General features: G+C 39.3%; 1 protein-coding gene across 2 annotated transcripts in view; it reads right to left on the bottom strand.

Annotated features, from left to right (window-relative positions):
* LOC103465717 (ethanolamine kinase 1) overlaps positions 1-14,659 on the bottom strand; it is a 34,064-nt gene that overhangs the window by 7,711 nt on the left and 11,694 nt on the right. Inside the window, exons 4-7 of one of the 2 annotated variants that reach the window (XM_008410811.3) lie at positions 11,519-11,667; positions 11,104-11,187; positions 9,036-9,196; positions 4,488-4,561 (exon numbers count right to left, since the gene is read on the bottom strand). In XM_008410811.3, coding sequence (XP_008409033.1) covers positions 4,488-4,561; positions 9,036-9,196; positions 11,104-11,187; positions 11,519-11,667 — 468 coding nt within the window. Of the gene's footprint in view, positions 1-4,487; positions 4,562-9,035; positions 9,197-11,103; positions 11,188-11,518; positions 11,692-14,659 lie in introns of both variants that reach the window. The other variant, XM_008410810.3, reaches the window with a different exon arrangement.

Genomic DNA, 14,659 nt, shown 5'->3' with positions numbered 1-14,659 from the left:
TCAGAAGTTGCACAGTTTCACCAGTTATTTGCTAATAGCTGCTGGCTATTCTGAAGGAGCTGAGCAGGGGAGTCGCAAAAGAGGGCTCAGAGGAGGAACTTCGTCCTCGAAGGCAGAGCTAGGTCCGCTCATTCGTTTCACACAGCTTAATGGTTGCCATGGAGAATAAAGGATTCCTCAAGCATGCATGAAAGAATCAATTCAACACTCCATGTATGTTTGGTTGAGGGAATAACATTATAACATGATGTAAAGTACAAAAAAGTTGATTTTATAAAATGCTGCCCCTAGTCTGAAGGAGCTGAATGTGACGACTTCCTGAGGGCGGAGTTTCAGAGAGAGTAGGAGTTTCTTAAAGAGACAAAAGTCAAATTAGGTCAAATTTATTTCTAGCCATATTTGACATATGTATATATACATGTATATATTTAACAGTTACTTGATTGTGCTATAAAATGCCAGTATATCCCTAGAAATACAAAGTACTGCAGCATTAATAATTTTCATCATGAACACTGATTTCTAAGTGTACGATACACTGGAACCTAGTTCTTTAAGACCCGCTGTATTCACATACGATTTCAGTCGTCCTTAAATATATTAAGGTCGACAGGTGAAACTCGGGTGCTCAGTGTTTATCACCATCAAAGATGAAACTGAGACATTTTTCTATTTAGCAGAAAGGAGGGGGGGAGAGGGAAAGAGTCAGCTCTCACATGAAGCGCAGGTATTCCCTTTCACAATGTGCTTTTGTGCACAATTCCTTCAATTTTGCAGCCCGTCTACTCCAAACAGTGGGCCTCCTCCTTGTTCATTTCCTCATAATAATGTCTTTGTCAAATAACAGCTGGGCCTGCCAGGATGTCCACAAATCGAAACCGCTGACTCGCAGACACACTTTCAACACATGAATAAAAATCATGAGAGGAAAGTAAATAAGGACGGTAGGAGGAGGGCGGGTTCACATTCCCCTTGTGGCTCTCCATTGTCACATCCACATCTGGACCTGGTTAGAGCACAAGGCCTGTGTGACGCCTGTCACTCGTTGGGAAGTCGGCAAAGATTTGACTCATGGGGATAGAGGGCTGGGAGGAAAGTTTCTTACACACACAAACGCACACACACACGCGCACACACACACACGCACACATGCACATCCAATGAATTAGAATTTGCGTTCCGACGAGGCTCCTTTGTCAGATCAAAAGTGCCTTTTTAAAAGTCAAAACCCTTAAGCAGGTATTAACCATACCTTTCATCAAGCCCACGTTTCTGTATCGAAATGTTTTTATTGGTTTGCTGTAATCTAATCTCAAATGTCAAGTTTTCGTCGGATGAAAGCAGAAAATCGTCGTAATTAATAGAAATAAAAGCTTGAAAGCGTCAGTCTGTGTGGGATTAATCTATATAACTCAGTGAAGTGAGCTGTTGAGATAAATTAACTATTCAAAAAATATTCTAATTCATCAAAAATAACTTCTACTCGCTCTGAGCTCCAGTCTATTTTTAGGTCTTTCCTTAAAGGAAGTTGTTTACTACACGCTAGCTGTGAAATGAAACTGATTAAATCTGAACAAGTTTCATTTGAAAATAACCCTAAATGCATTTATCGCCTCGTTTCTTTGGCTGCTTTTAGTCCAGTTTTTGGGGGGGATTTATGGAAACTTTATATAATTTAGTTTTTAAACCCATAACTTTTTTTTCCAGCAGTGAGGAGCTCATAGCATCAGAAGCTGTCCTTTAGATGCTATGAACCTGTACCTACTTAAGGCTGTCTAATGGTGCCTGTTTTTTTCTATTTTTGTCTATTTAACCTTCAGTAAAAGACTTCTGGTTTATTATGTCAGAGTCAGTGCTGTCAACTCCTCCATACACAGAGCTGAAAGGAGCAAGAAGTCAATAAACCATGTCAGAATCTAATTTGCATAAATGACCAGGAGTGTGTAACTGTAACAAACAGTTCACCAGTAAAATAAATAAATAAATAAATAAATAAATAAATAATAAATCTGTTTGGGAATATGACAGAGCTTTCATTTGTCCTTGCTTTTCATTTGTTTTGGTTTAATGTCCATCCTGTACGATCCAGACAAGCAAATGTAACACAGAAAACTTACTCTCTGTTGCTTTTTGTTATTTTATTTTATTTAGTTTTGTTACTTCTGCCTTCACTTTTAAACTTAAAGTTTACTTAGCTGCCTACAACAGGTCAGAGTAACAAAAGATATTTTTTGGCAGACTATATCAATGACATTAATGAAAAAAGGAACAATAGCAATAACTTTCAGTGCAGCTGGTAGGGACGTTAGTGTGAAGACTAGCAGTTTTGAAAATGTTACTTTGCCCTCATGTAGCTTATCTTTTTTGTAACTCATGTCGTAGCTTCAGTAAAAAAGGTATTTTGTTGCTCCTGTCACAATTTGGTATGTAGTTAGTCACAGGCATAGTAGCAGTGAAGCTAACTAGCATTGGACATTCAGACAACGTCCCCTAAAAGTTGCTATGAATGTTCGGTGAATACTGGTCACCAAACGTCAAAGTGACACATTAAACGGTTACCATAATGTCTGTGTATGTTCAGTGAACATCTAGCAGATGTCCATCCAATATTCAGTGAACGTTTGTAGACAACGTTCGCCAAACGTCCAGGTGAAACACCATTAAACGGCTAACAAACGTCAGCGGACGTTAATCGACCACCTACCAGACATCCAGCTAGCATTCAATGAACGAACGAACGTTCAGAGTCAACATTTGCCAAACGTCAAATTTAAACAACATTAACCAAACAATGTCTCCAGATGCCCACAAAACATCCATCAAGCATTCAGTGAATGTTCATTGTCAATACTTCCTGAATGGTTAATGTTGTTTCATTCTGACGTTGGGCAAATGTTCACAGACAGCACTCGCTCGCTAAACGTCAACATGACTGGTATAAACATTAAAGATTCATGTGACGACAGTAATTATATATGATATCTAATGTACTGTATAAGAGACGTGATGAGTAAAAACTTTACTAGAAAAATATAAATGGTACAGAGTGTTACATTATGTCAATGTACAAAATATTGAGAAATACATTACCAAGTCGCATTGCTATAGTTGACCTGGTCAAAAAGTGCAAGAGTTAGAAAATCCCACAAGTTTTCCTAGTGTGGAGTGTGAGGTTATACTAAGATCGAACTTTTGGTATGAACTACATTAGCTTGAAAGCTAATTGCTAGCATGTTGCTGCTAGTCAGCTTACATTTATTTATTTATTTATTTATTTATTTATTTATTTATTTATTTATTTTTTGGCAACATGCTCATCATCTCTGAGCAGTCACCCATAAGTTCAAGTTTAAATGAAGAGGGTCACTTCAAAAATAGAAATAGAAATGCAGGGCAAGTCTTGCATTTAGCTAACAATCTGTTAGCTACAAGTACAACAGTTGCTCTTTGTCCCAGAGTTTTTCATTTTATTGTTTCTTTCATTCAAACAGAGGCTAATGAAAAACAAAAAGCAGAGAGGCAGCAGAACCCTGGCTGTCAATGTTTCTTTTTGTTGAGCCTGTTAAAATAAAGAATTATGACTTTTAGCAGACACAAAGAATTTGAATGGTTGTGAGCGTGTATTAAGGGATGGGAGAGGTTAGCGGAGTAGCGCCGCTTTCAAAGATCAGACTTGGTTCCCTGTCGTTACCGTTGCTCTCAGAGCTCATTTTAGTTTAACCCCTCCAGTTAAAGAAAGGTAACCCAACCCTCCACATGCACTTTAGGACAACCTCAGCCAGCGGCTTAAAGTAGCAGACGGCTATGCAAGACGTATAGCGAGGCTGGGTCGACAGCACTGAAACAATAGCGCCTCTGTGCCCCAGCACCCCTCTGGATCACATTTCCTCCGAGGCCCATATCGAAATGTGGCGGGGGCCCCCGTTGCTGATCTAGCAAGCGGCCGGAGAAAGCCACACAGAGGGGAGGGTGCCGTATGTCAATAGTGATTAGGATCATGATCACAACTGTTGCCGGAGCGGGGCACAAAGGAAAAGCGAGACATCAGGGTGAAAGGTGGGGGTGTGGAGGGAAGCATCGTGCCCTCCTGAACTTTACTGTCTGGTTGCCGGCGATGAGGAATGTTTCCTGGACTCGTTTAAGATAAATAACCCTAATGCATGCTGTTGTAAATTTAAAAATAAAAGAAATTAAGCTCTGGCATCCTTTGAAAGTCTTAATGAAAGCTTTGGCTTTCATCCTATCGTGATGTGTGGCGCAACAGTGACGAGAAGCAGGGAATTACCCCAAGTAAATATTTTGTCTACAAGGAGAAGTGACAAGAAGAGGAGATGTGGATATCATTCTGCTTTTACGCAAGAGTGAGAAAAAGAAATATGCTTTCATTTAATGAAGGATATCATCACTGTGTTGAGTCTTAACCCTGTTTCTGTTACAGCTCTCTAGGCAACCTCGGCGATGAGAGACCCGTCACCATGTGTACAAACCTTTGGAAATCAAAGTCGATAGAGGAGTATCGGGACTGCAGGATGGCCCAGAGACCCCAGAAGAAGTTGGATGCCTGTTGGAGGAAAAAGAGAAATAATTTGTGGAAATCACAAATCACCTCAATAAAAACTATGATCTGAATAAAGGTTGGTCAGGCTTAGGCCTCGCTAACGTTTTTGTGGCTCTATCTCAATTTTTTACTAAATAACTACAAAAACAGTCAATGGAAATTGTCCTGTAACTGGTGGGTTGCTGGTTTGAATCTCCGCTCTGTTCATCTCAGTGGTTGTTGTGTCCCTGGGCAAAATTCTACAGCAGCTGTGGCTACATTGTAGCTTACCACTGTCAGAGTGGGAATGACTAAGAGAAGTCATCTTGATTAGATAAAGACCTATACAAGTAAAGGGCATTTACCATTTACAGCCGAGCTAAGCAGGTCTTTATGTATATTGCTTATTAAAAACAAGTCACATTGTGCTGCAGAATTTGGTGTGTTTCAGTTGCGTCCCAGACACTGACCCTCCGACAGATCATGAGTAGAGCAGGTGTTTAAATGAGCAAATCAACCGCTGCTGTGTTCAGACGACCAATTACTAGTAATCGCAAAATAAACGTCAGGCCTGAAAACATAATACTGTAACCGACTGAATGTTCTGGTTTTTTTGTGTGGGAAATGTTTGCATTTACTTTGGGGTTGCATCCTGATCCGGAGCAGTTGTCAGTCAGTTGCTATGGCAATGGGTCTGTGTATGGCGTAGCCAGCATGCAGTGAAAACACAGAACAATATGAATGGTTCTGAGCTGTTGTCCAATTGTTTTTCTGCATTGTTTTCCCTTTCCTGCGGCGCACTGCGATAAATTAATAACACCTACATCTCCAGGGTTCATTTTGTTAATGAAATTGTTCTATGGAAAGAGAACAATTTCCATAGAAATTGTTCTCTAAACAACGCTGCCTTCCAGCGTTGTTTACATCCATGAAATTTCCAGATGTAAACAATAACATGCGACGGGGTCTATAGTCTCTGCAGAGATTCAAATCATCTTCAAGGAAAAGGTGATAAAAAAAATAAATAAAAAAAATCCCATTAGGTTGCAAGAGCTCCCTTCCTCAGGATCCCGCCGCCTCCGATAGGTGGGAGCCAACGTGGGGGTCAGGCATGTGCATCTTTTCTTAAACAACCTCGAGGGAGGAAAAAACGTATGTGGAGACTCTGAACTGACTTTAAGGAAGTAGAGAGTGTGGACCTGAAGCTTATTTTTGCAGCAGTGCTGTAGTTTAATGTTTGGTTACAGCTCCTCGTGCCATGCTGCAAGGGTTGTAAAAACACAGTGTGACCTCCAGTTGTCGGGTTGTAACCGCTTCCAAAACTGCTGCCGCTGCATGCCAGTTGTGCGCCGCCCAGTCAGAATGACAAACCCTCTGTATTGAATGGTTCCCTCCTTAATGGCCTTGCTCACTTAGGCTTGCGGACTTCCATGCCTCCATAAATTTCTGTTGTTCTCCACCCTTATTGTAAATCTTCATGGTAAGGCCACTAATGGCACGTCCTAATAAGATCCAGACGGAGGCCTCTGTTCTGCGGCCCAATGATATAATCACATTTTTATTTGATAATCAAATAAAGGGTGGAATGAAATGCTTGTGGAGCATTGTGTGGTTTCCCTTGGCTTCCCCCGCCAAACCTGGCAGATTTTCATCTCTAATCTCCGTCCTTAGTTGGGGGAAAAAAGATTGAGCGCGCTTCCACTATGATTAGTAACTGCTCTTCATTAGGAGGAGCGTTAATCTAGCGCCGAGCAGAGGGGAGTCAGAGGAGAGAGAGAGAGAGAAAGGGAAAAAAAAAGAAAAAAAGGACGACGGAGACGTGAGGAAAGAGCGACACCACGGAGCGGCGGGCCTGAGCGGCGACGACGCAGGAGCGGCAGACGAGGGGCGGAGGATCCCTGTGGAGGAAGAGGACGAGCTGCGAGGGCCCCACTGCGTCTTCGCTGGAGGTGAACACGGGAAGCTTCGCTCTTTTTACATCTTTGGCAATCGGCCACACAGCTTCTTCCACTGGAGGATATTATCAGCTGAGGCTTTGCCGTTGAATCAGTTCAGCTTGATTTTTTCCCCAGCCTGTGTCGCAGCTTTGAGTCGTTTGGCATTTTAGTCAATTTGACGAATGAGGTAAAACTAACCGAGCTAAACTAGTTGGGAAAAAAAAAAAAGAATAGAATTCTAAAAAGTTTGCTACATTTCGTACGTTTTTGTTTCTGTTTGTGACTCTTTGATAGGTCCTTTATGAAAACATTTTACTGACTTTACTTACTCATATGAAGTGACTTGCAAAAGTATTCACATCCCTTGAATTTTCACACGTCATTTTTATTTAATTTAAATAAATAAATAAATGTGTTTTTATCCAGATTTCCAAGTATGAAGACAAAATAGAGCAAAATTGTGGAGTGTGGTTTACTTTTACTCTCTTTTAACAAATAATCTAAAAAAAACAGTTGTCTTGGTTTTATTTAGGGGTGTCAGAGCAAAAGGAGCTCAATACAGATTGATGTAATTTCCTTTTACACTCGATTTGCATGTTTATTTAAAAAAAAATTGTCAAACATTACTTGTTTTTCTCAGTTTTTACAGCATTTCGGACATTTGAGAACAAAATGTTGACACCGAACCAGCTCTGAAACACATCGGGTTCAAAAGTCACGAAATGTGAAGATGCAAAAATTAGGTTCCAATTTCCAGAGCGTGGTATCAAGTCATTTTGCTGTTTTTGTTTTCATCAAACTCTATCACTCCAGCAGATAAATGCAGTCTTTAAGGCGCAGTTTCTTAATTTTGCTACTTTTATTATATTTTCAAAAATATTTTTTTACCTAGGTCCAACTCAACCTAACTAAAAAAATTGAGAGTTGATTGAACAGGCTATGAAATGATTATTTGTTTTATTTTAGTATACCAGGAAGTGTGCAGTACAACAAAAATCTAAATACTGAAGTATCAGATAAAATAAAAAAATCAGGGTGTGATGTAACAAATCAAAAGATAAAGTTTGATTTATATCAAAAGGCTAAAATGTAAAAGGTGATCACATTTATTTTTTAGCAGATGGAGGAAGGAAAAGAAATAAAACATTTTTTCAATGCTCAATTTTTTTCATACTTATCCAGTCCTAGAAATCAATTTCCAGCTTTTTCAAGACTGAATGATTCTGGTTTGCATGACAATGTCATGTAGGAAGTTATTTTACAAGATATTAGTTGCAGAGTTTGCTGTATACATTTGTGAAACATAGTAATCCTCCAAAGTGCAGCCACCAAATAAAGAAAGAGTGCATTAAGGAACTATAATGTGAAGCTGTTTACAATTTAGTCACAATAATAGGATTTTTGAACAAAAAAAAAATCAGCAACAGTTAAAATAAAAAACATAAAAAATACTGAAATTGTAATTACTTCCCTAAATTTAATAATTGAGAAGCCAGTGAATATTTCTTTTGAAATTTACGATTCAAATAATCATGAGTGGAGAGAAGTGAGAATGATGCTAAATATTAATCAAACCCAACACTTACAACAGAAAACAGGGCCATCGCCGCCGAGGCTCCCTGTTTTAATGCAGCAGACATCCTGACACACGGAGCGTCGAAACGAGTGCAGTTGGAAACTTGGCTTGTTACGTGTCAGTGAACAATTTCTCTCTCATCTCCCCAGTCAAAAAAAAAAAAAAAAAAAAACCTCCTCGGTCTGTCACCGAAAATCTGAATTCAATCAACAAGACGTTATCACTTCTCCCACTTCATTCCAGGCCGTATTTCACCCCATCCGACTCCCCTCAGCCCCCCACTCCCTGCTTTTTTTTTTCTAATTTCTCCCTCCCTCTCTGTTTTTTTTTTTTTTTTGGCCAAAGCATGGGTTATTTTAAAAAGTAATATGCTTCCTCATCACTTCTGGGCTATTTCAAGAGAAATTCACACCAACCCCCCCTGCCTCTAAATTGCTTGGACAATTCTGCATATTGTGTTGGAGCTGTGGAAGTACTTTCAGACAGATAGCTCAGCACCACTTGAGCCACCAAAGAATGAAAATTGTGGTCATAAGAAAAATAATTTTGGCTGCCGCCTTTCATTTTTCCCCTGCGGTAGCTTCTAATCAACTCGGACGGAGTCCATCATACTTTGAGCGGCGGTGGCTTAAACAGGATGGTTTGGTTTTGCTTTTAGGGGGCTTGGGAGTGGGGAGGGGGAATGGGGGACAAAAACAGGGGGGGTTGTTGCTGGAAAAGTAAATGATCAGAACGCGGCGGTGAGGTGATGCCCACTCTGTCATCTCGGAGGTCTGCGCACATCTGGATGCTGCTGAAACGAGAGCACTAATCTCATAATGTGAGTGGTTTTTTCCCCTCCTCCTCTCCTTTGTGTGAATTTGCCCAGAACTATAAACTAAACAGAAGGAAAGGAAAACTTAAAAAAAAAAAAAAAAAAAGATGACTTTTAAAATTTCTCCAGTGCCTCACAACGTGCTCAGGTTGGGCTATAATTCTGACTTACAAGAGAGAATTTGCAGACTTGAACGTAGAGCTTCGTGACTTCTTCGTCGGTAACCGTGACGTTGCGGCCAGTGCTGCGTTTGTAGCTCTCCAGGTAGGCGGTCAGCCAGTCCCTCTGCAGCTCCCGGCTCGGGTACAGGCTGTAGTCGACGTCAGTCACACCTTTGGCCACAACACACACACAGGCACACGCACGCACACACACACACGCGCACACACACACACACACATACGACGAGTTACTGTCAGCTTAATTAGAAGGTTTTCAGACTTCCAACGGAGCCCGTTTACTTTGAAATAGGAAACCTTATCTTTAGAGGTTAAAAATAACATTTCCTTCGCATATTATCTGTGAAAGACAACTGGATATGTTCTTTAAATAATTTATTATACATTAAGTCACCATATAGGCAATGATTATCTATTTGTACTTAGCAAACGGTTTTAAAGTTGCCTAATTCGCAATCTGTGAACAGATGTTGCAAAAAATTCTTTCGTCTTTTCCTCACATTTCTTTAGATGCAGTGTATCTGGATTCAGTGGCAACCCCAAAGGGGAGACAAGGGAGTCATTGACCCCTCTTGAAAAAATAATATATAAATAAATAATTGTTTGCTTGTGTGTGTGTGAAATTTTTTTAACCATAGTCACCCATTGGCCAGGGTTAATAAACCTAATGTAATAACTATATTAGGTACTTTTCCATTAAACATTACATTGTGCAAATTAAAATTACAAAATAAATCCACTTAATGGAAATGCAGCAATTTCAAGAAAAAGTTTCTGTGCTATGATGACGTGGTTTTTCACATCACACGAGTCACGTGATCAACAGCCAGATGTTGCTACTGGCAAAAACGACAAAGAAGACGGCAGGAAGTGGTGGGAGGATGATGGTATGGTTTTGTTTTTTTCTGACAATGTTCAGCTGGCTCCACCAAAGCTCCCACAGCATCAAAAAGTTCATAAAAAAATTGTGTGTCATTTCAACGTGTCGAATCGATGGCTCCTCTGTAAAATTGCCGACTACAATTTCCCCAAAACGTAGCATGTTACTGCCCTGGTCTGGTGAAAATATTCTGGGCGTGCCACTGTCTGGATTAAAAGAAGAGGATGACTTAAATGAGAAAAGAGTTTTTATATAAATTATTCTGTGACTGAAAATAGGCATGTGTTGACATCACAGGATAATGACCTTGAGGTTTCATGGTATAAACACACAACAAAATGTAAACAGAAGTGTACAGCCTGACAACAAACAGGCTAACAATGATTTTTGTTGATACCAAAATATGTCATTTTCATCATCATAATGTCATGTATAACCTTCATTCCAATATTTGTTTTATTTTAATTCACACACTTAAGCAAAAGTGAATGTCCTCACCATTTACTGTTTGCTTAGCAGTGCTCATAGTGCAGGATATTATTTTGCTTTCAGTTCTTTGTCTAGTAACTCAAATTAATAGGTGATACTAATCTGTTGTTGCAGTAGAGCCTGAAGGTTTAGGATGATTGGATGAAGCTCCTTTAGTTTCCACAACGTGACTCTTCGTGTTTTTCAGAGCGTTTCTGTGCTTTGAAACAAAAATTTAGTAGCCAGCAATGGATGAGACAGGAGAGGAGCTCCATTTCGCTACATCCAGAGGAATGCTTGGAATAAAGAATATTAAATATTTAAACATATAAAAAGAAATACCTGCCTTCTTCTTCTTCAATTTTTCTTTTTAACGTTCTATTTCAGCATTCGCCACAGAACAAAGCCCGTATTTAGACACTTTTAGACAGTTTTGCTTCCACCTGGTAATCATTTTCAACCCATAATAATTTTATAATGGTTGGACTACACTTTATTATATGAACATGAATGCATTCTGACTATCACAAAGAATCTGAAAGATGAACATCTCAGAACATATAGAGAAACTGAAAGTCGTACTGAATCCACCTATTCACCAAAAAACGACAGAAAATGTTTTCACTCGTTACATTCTGTACATATGAGTTGTTACTGCGTGAATAACAGTGGAGTTATTGTGTTAATGTGTGAAAGACCAGCTCAGACCTACCAGCAAACTCATTGAAGTGGTTCCCGATGTCGAAAGCCTGGTAGTTGTAGTCAGCGTACTCGTAGTCGATGAATTTCACCGACCCTGATGAGGGGAGGAAAGGGTTACCGTGACAACCTGACAAACAGCTCGATCAGTGTGGACTGACAAAAAACAACCTTTGTGGTATTTTACTTAAAGCAAAGGGGTCAAAGTAGCAGCTCGTCTCTTTGGAGCCACTTTGATTAGCTTTGCAGATACTGTGTGATAAATGAAAACCTAAAAAGATTGCTACAAAAATTTGTTTCTAGAGGAAAAATTTGATTTGATTTGATTTGATTTTTTGTGTGTGTGATTTTTGACGCTGGAAGGGTTAGTCACATACAATCAACAAACGTATCACCTCTCATGCTTTCTCATCTGAGGGTCTCCTCACCTTCTTGACAGTTGTAGATGATGTTTTTTGTGAGAAGGTCGTTGTGGCAAAGGACGGTGGGCGAGTCCGTCTGGGAGAGGTGTCTCTTCAGCGACTCCATCTCCTCCATCAGAACCTCGTAGCTCGGCATCTCTCGAAGAGGCAAAGAGCTACAGCAAGATACATCACATGTTCTATGAAAATATGAGAAACATACACAATTAGCTTAAAAATAAACTCGTAGTTTATTGAAGTAACCAAATCATTCAATTAAGATAATTGTTAAACTTACTAAAAACATCAAATGCTTTTTATATATATATATATATATATATATATATATATATATATATATATATATATATATAGTTTTTAACAAAGAAAAAGTTTATGAAGAAAATATTCTAAAGTTCATATTTGTTAAGTTTTCTTTAAAAGAACGCTGAGCATTTGGCAAAATGTTACATTTTGTTCCCCTGAGATTTGAGTAGGATGTGACACAAAAGCCACTTCTCAAAATGGGAAAGATAGGAAAACATTCAAGCAAGCTGGACACAGAGCGCTGCATCCTTAAATCTGCTATTAAGGACTCAGCCCTCCGTCTCCAACGCCAAACCATGGATTCGTTCACGCCGAGCTTACGTGCAGCGGCTCTATTTCCCTCCTGCACTGTCAGATCTTTAGCCTTCAACTTAAAAGCTGCATCATATGAACTTCTTCGTGTTGTTTCCATGATGAGGGGGTATGAGTTTGAAAACATTTCTCCGTAATGCCTGCTGCTAGCATGTGCTTGTTCTAAATGAAAATCAGCTCGTTCTTCTTTGATTTCCAATTTTGACTACCAATGATTCACTTCCTGCTAAAAAGCCCCCTGGTGGTGAAGAAAAATCCACAGAAAAGCCACACCGGGCTATAAGCCGCATGGTTCAAAGTGTAGGAAAAAAGTAGCAGCTTATAGTCCGTAAATAATGATTTAAGGCAAAAGAAATAAACAAATATAAAAGTTCTTTATCTAGACAAATCAAAGGCAGTTCAAAATGCTTTACGCCTTAAAAATGTCACCAATTATGACAGAAACAACAAACTCTACGGTTTGTCAAATGCAATCATCAAAATCATCAAGCAAATAGGCCAATATGCATAATGATCCCACCCAACTAATTAACTTTAATGAATGGCCGGAGTCCAAAGTAAACTCGACAGAATATTTTAATTAAGATTTTACTGCTTGACCTGAATCCGGCCTAAATTTCGGGTCGGGTTCAGGCCATAAATCTAAAATCATCAAGCAAATGAAGGTCAAAAACTTTGATCAGTGTTCCAGTTATTTTGAATCACAGGTGGATCTAAACAGGTGGGTTTTTCAGCCTTTTATTTAATTGAAGTCAATGTTTCAGCAGTTTTGTACTTTTCTGGAAGTTTGTTCCAAATTGCTGTAGCATAAAAAAATGAATGCAGCTACTCCATGTTTGGTTCTGGTTCTAGGGATTCAGAACCAGAAGACCTGAGCGGTCTGGAACGTTGATACCATGATGACAGGTCTTTAGTGTACTTTGATCCTAACCCAAAACACATTCACACGTTTTTAGTTCCAAAAGACAAATCTAAACTGGCTAAAATCTGTAATAAAAACTGGATATATGAAGATTGTTAACAGTACACCTCTGATGATAATTCTAGGAAGAATTCGTGGAACGGCGTTAAACCCAGAGATGAGAAACCGGTGGAAAATCGGACCACAGCCCTGACGTCTTCGACCCTTCACTTGAACAACGTGTTTGTAAACCAGCTGGACTCGGCGAGAGGTCAAACATCCCGTTTTCTTCCCTCTCTGTTGATCACTGCAGCGTCTTAAAGCGCCACAAGCTGATCCGTTTTTATTTTTTGCTTGCAGTCAGTCTGTCTGCCTGGACAAGACGGAGCTCCTAGCAGTGTTATTTAAACACTACCTATTTATCCGAAGGGGGACAAACAGACTCTTGCGGTATTATACACACTTACGGACGTGATTTAGTGCGGCCTGCGAGGAACGCAATAAAAGCGAAAAGAGCCTCGCTTTGTTTATGATGCTGACACTGAGGTTCTGCTATTTTTTTTTATACAAATCCACCTACACATACTGAATAAGTCCTGTTAGACAGAGATGAAGGAGATGTCATAAAGATATTGTGTTCAGATCAGGGTTATAATAATTCTGGGTTTTTCATTAAGTTGGTTTTGACTTTATGTTCAACTTATCCAGTTAGATTTTAGGGTGTATTTGCTAGTTTTTGTTAGTTAATATTAGCTAAGTATTGTTTAGTTATTGTAGTTTGTGTTTACATACTGCATTTTTAGGTGCAGAATTCAAAAAGATCAAAGCATTGTATTGGGATTTTATACATTTATAGGGGTAATGAATACCCAACAGAAGACACCATTTTTAGAAAATGTTTTCAATTATTCTTGAACAGCCAACTGACTCTGGTGTTTTCTCACAACTTTGTTGCTGTTTTTGCAGACGAGCTCAAGTGCCACCAGGTTTACGCTGGAGTCGTAATTTGCGGGAAAGAAAAAAAACAATTTCACATCAGTCCACATGTGGGCTAGTAGGTTTTACAAACGCACAATATCGTTTCAGTTACAGTTTTTCCCCATTAACATTTTTGTTAAGTTCGGTGTTTGTTATTTTATTTTAGTTAAAGCAGCAGTATGTAACTTTATAAAAAATATTTTAACTTTAAATATTTGTTGAAACTGTCATCATGTCGTGACAGTATGGAATGAGACAATCTGTGAAAAGAAAAGTAATCAGCCTCCTCGGCTTCTCCCAGCGTTACTAGAAACAACCAATCAGAGCCAGAAGGCAGGTCTTAGCGCTGTCAGTCACCCTGTGCTATGCTGCAGCTAGCATAACCGCTTGTGAATCCTAAAGCTAGTTAGCATAGCCACCAATGACGGTGGTTAAGTTGCTTTTGTGCCATTAGCACATTGAGCAGCGAGTACGTGAAGTTGATTGACAGCACTAACATCCACCTCCTGGCCCTGATTGGTTGTTTTTGGTCGGGAGCGATTCATTTTTTCAGAAAGCAACAGCATCTCAGGAAGCAGGTTCAAAAGATCGATCTATTGACAGATTATCTGTCTCATATCAAACTGTCATGATATATTGCAGTTTTAACA

The sequence above is a fragment of the Poecilia reticulata genome, chromosome 6, assembly GCF_904066995.2.
Source record: "Poecilia reticulata chromosome 6, P_reticulata-male-v2, whole genome shotgun sequence".
Lineage (NCBI taxonomy): Eukaryota > Metazoa > Chordata > Actinopteri > Cyprinodontiformes > Poeciliidae > Poecilia > Poecilia reticulata.
The sequence above is the reverse complement of the archived record's forward strand: the minus strand, read 5'-3'. Positions and strand labels throughout refer to the sequence as shown.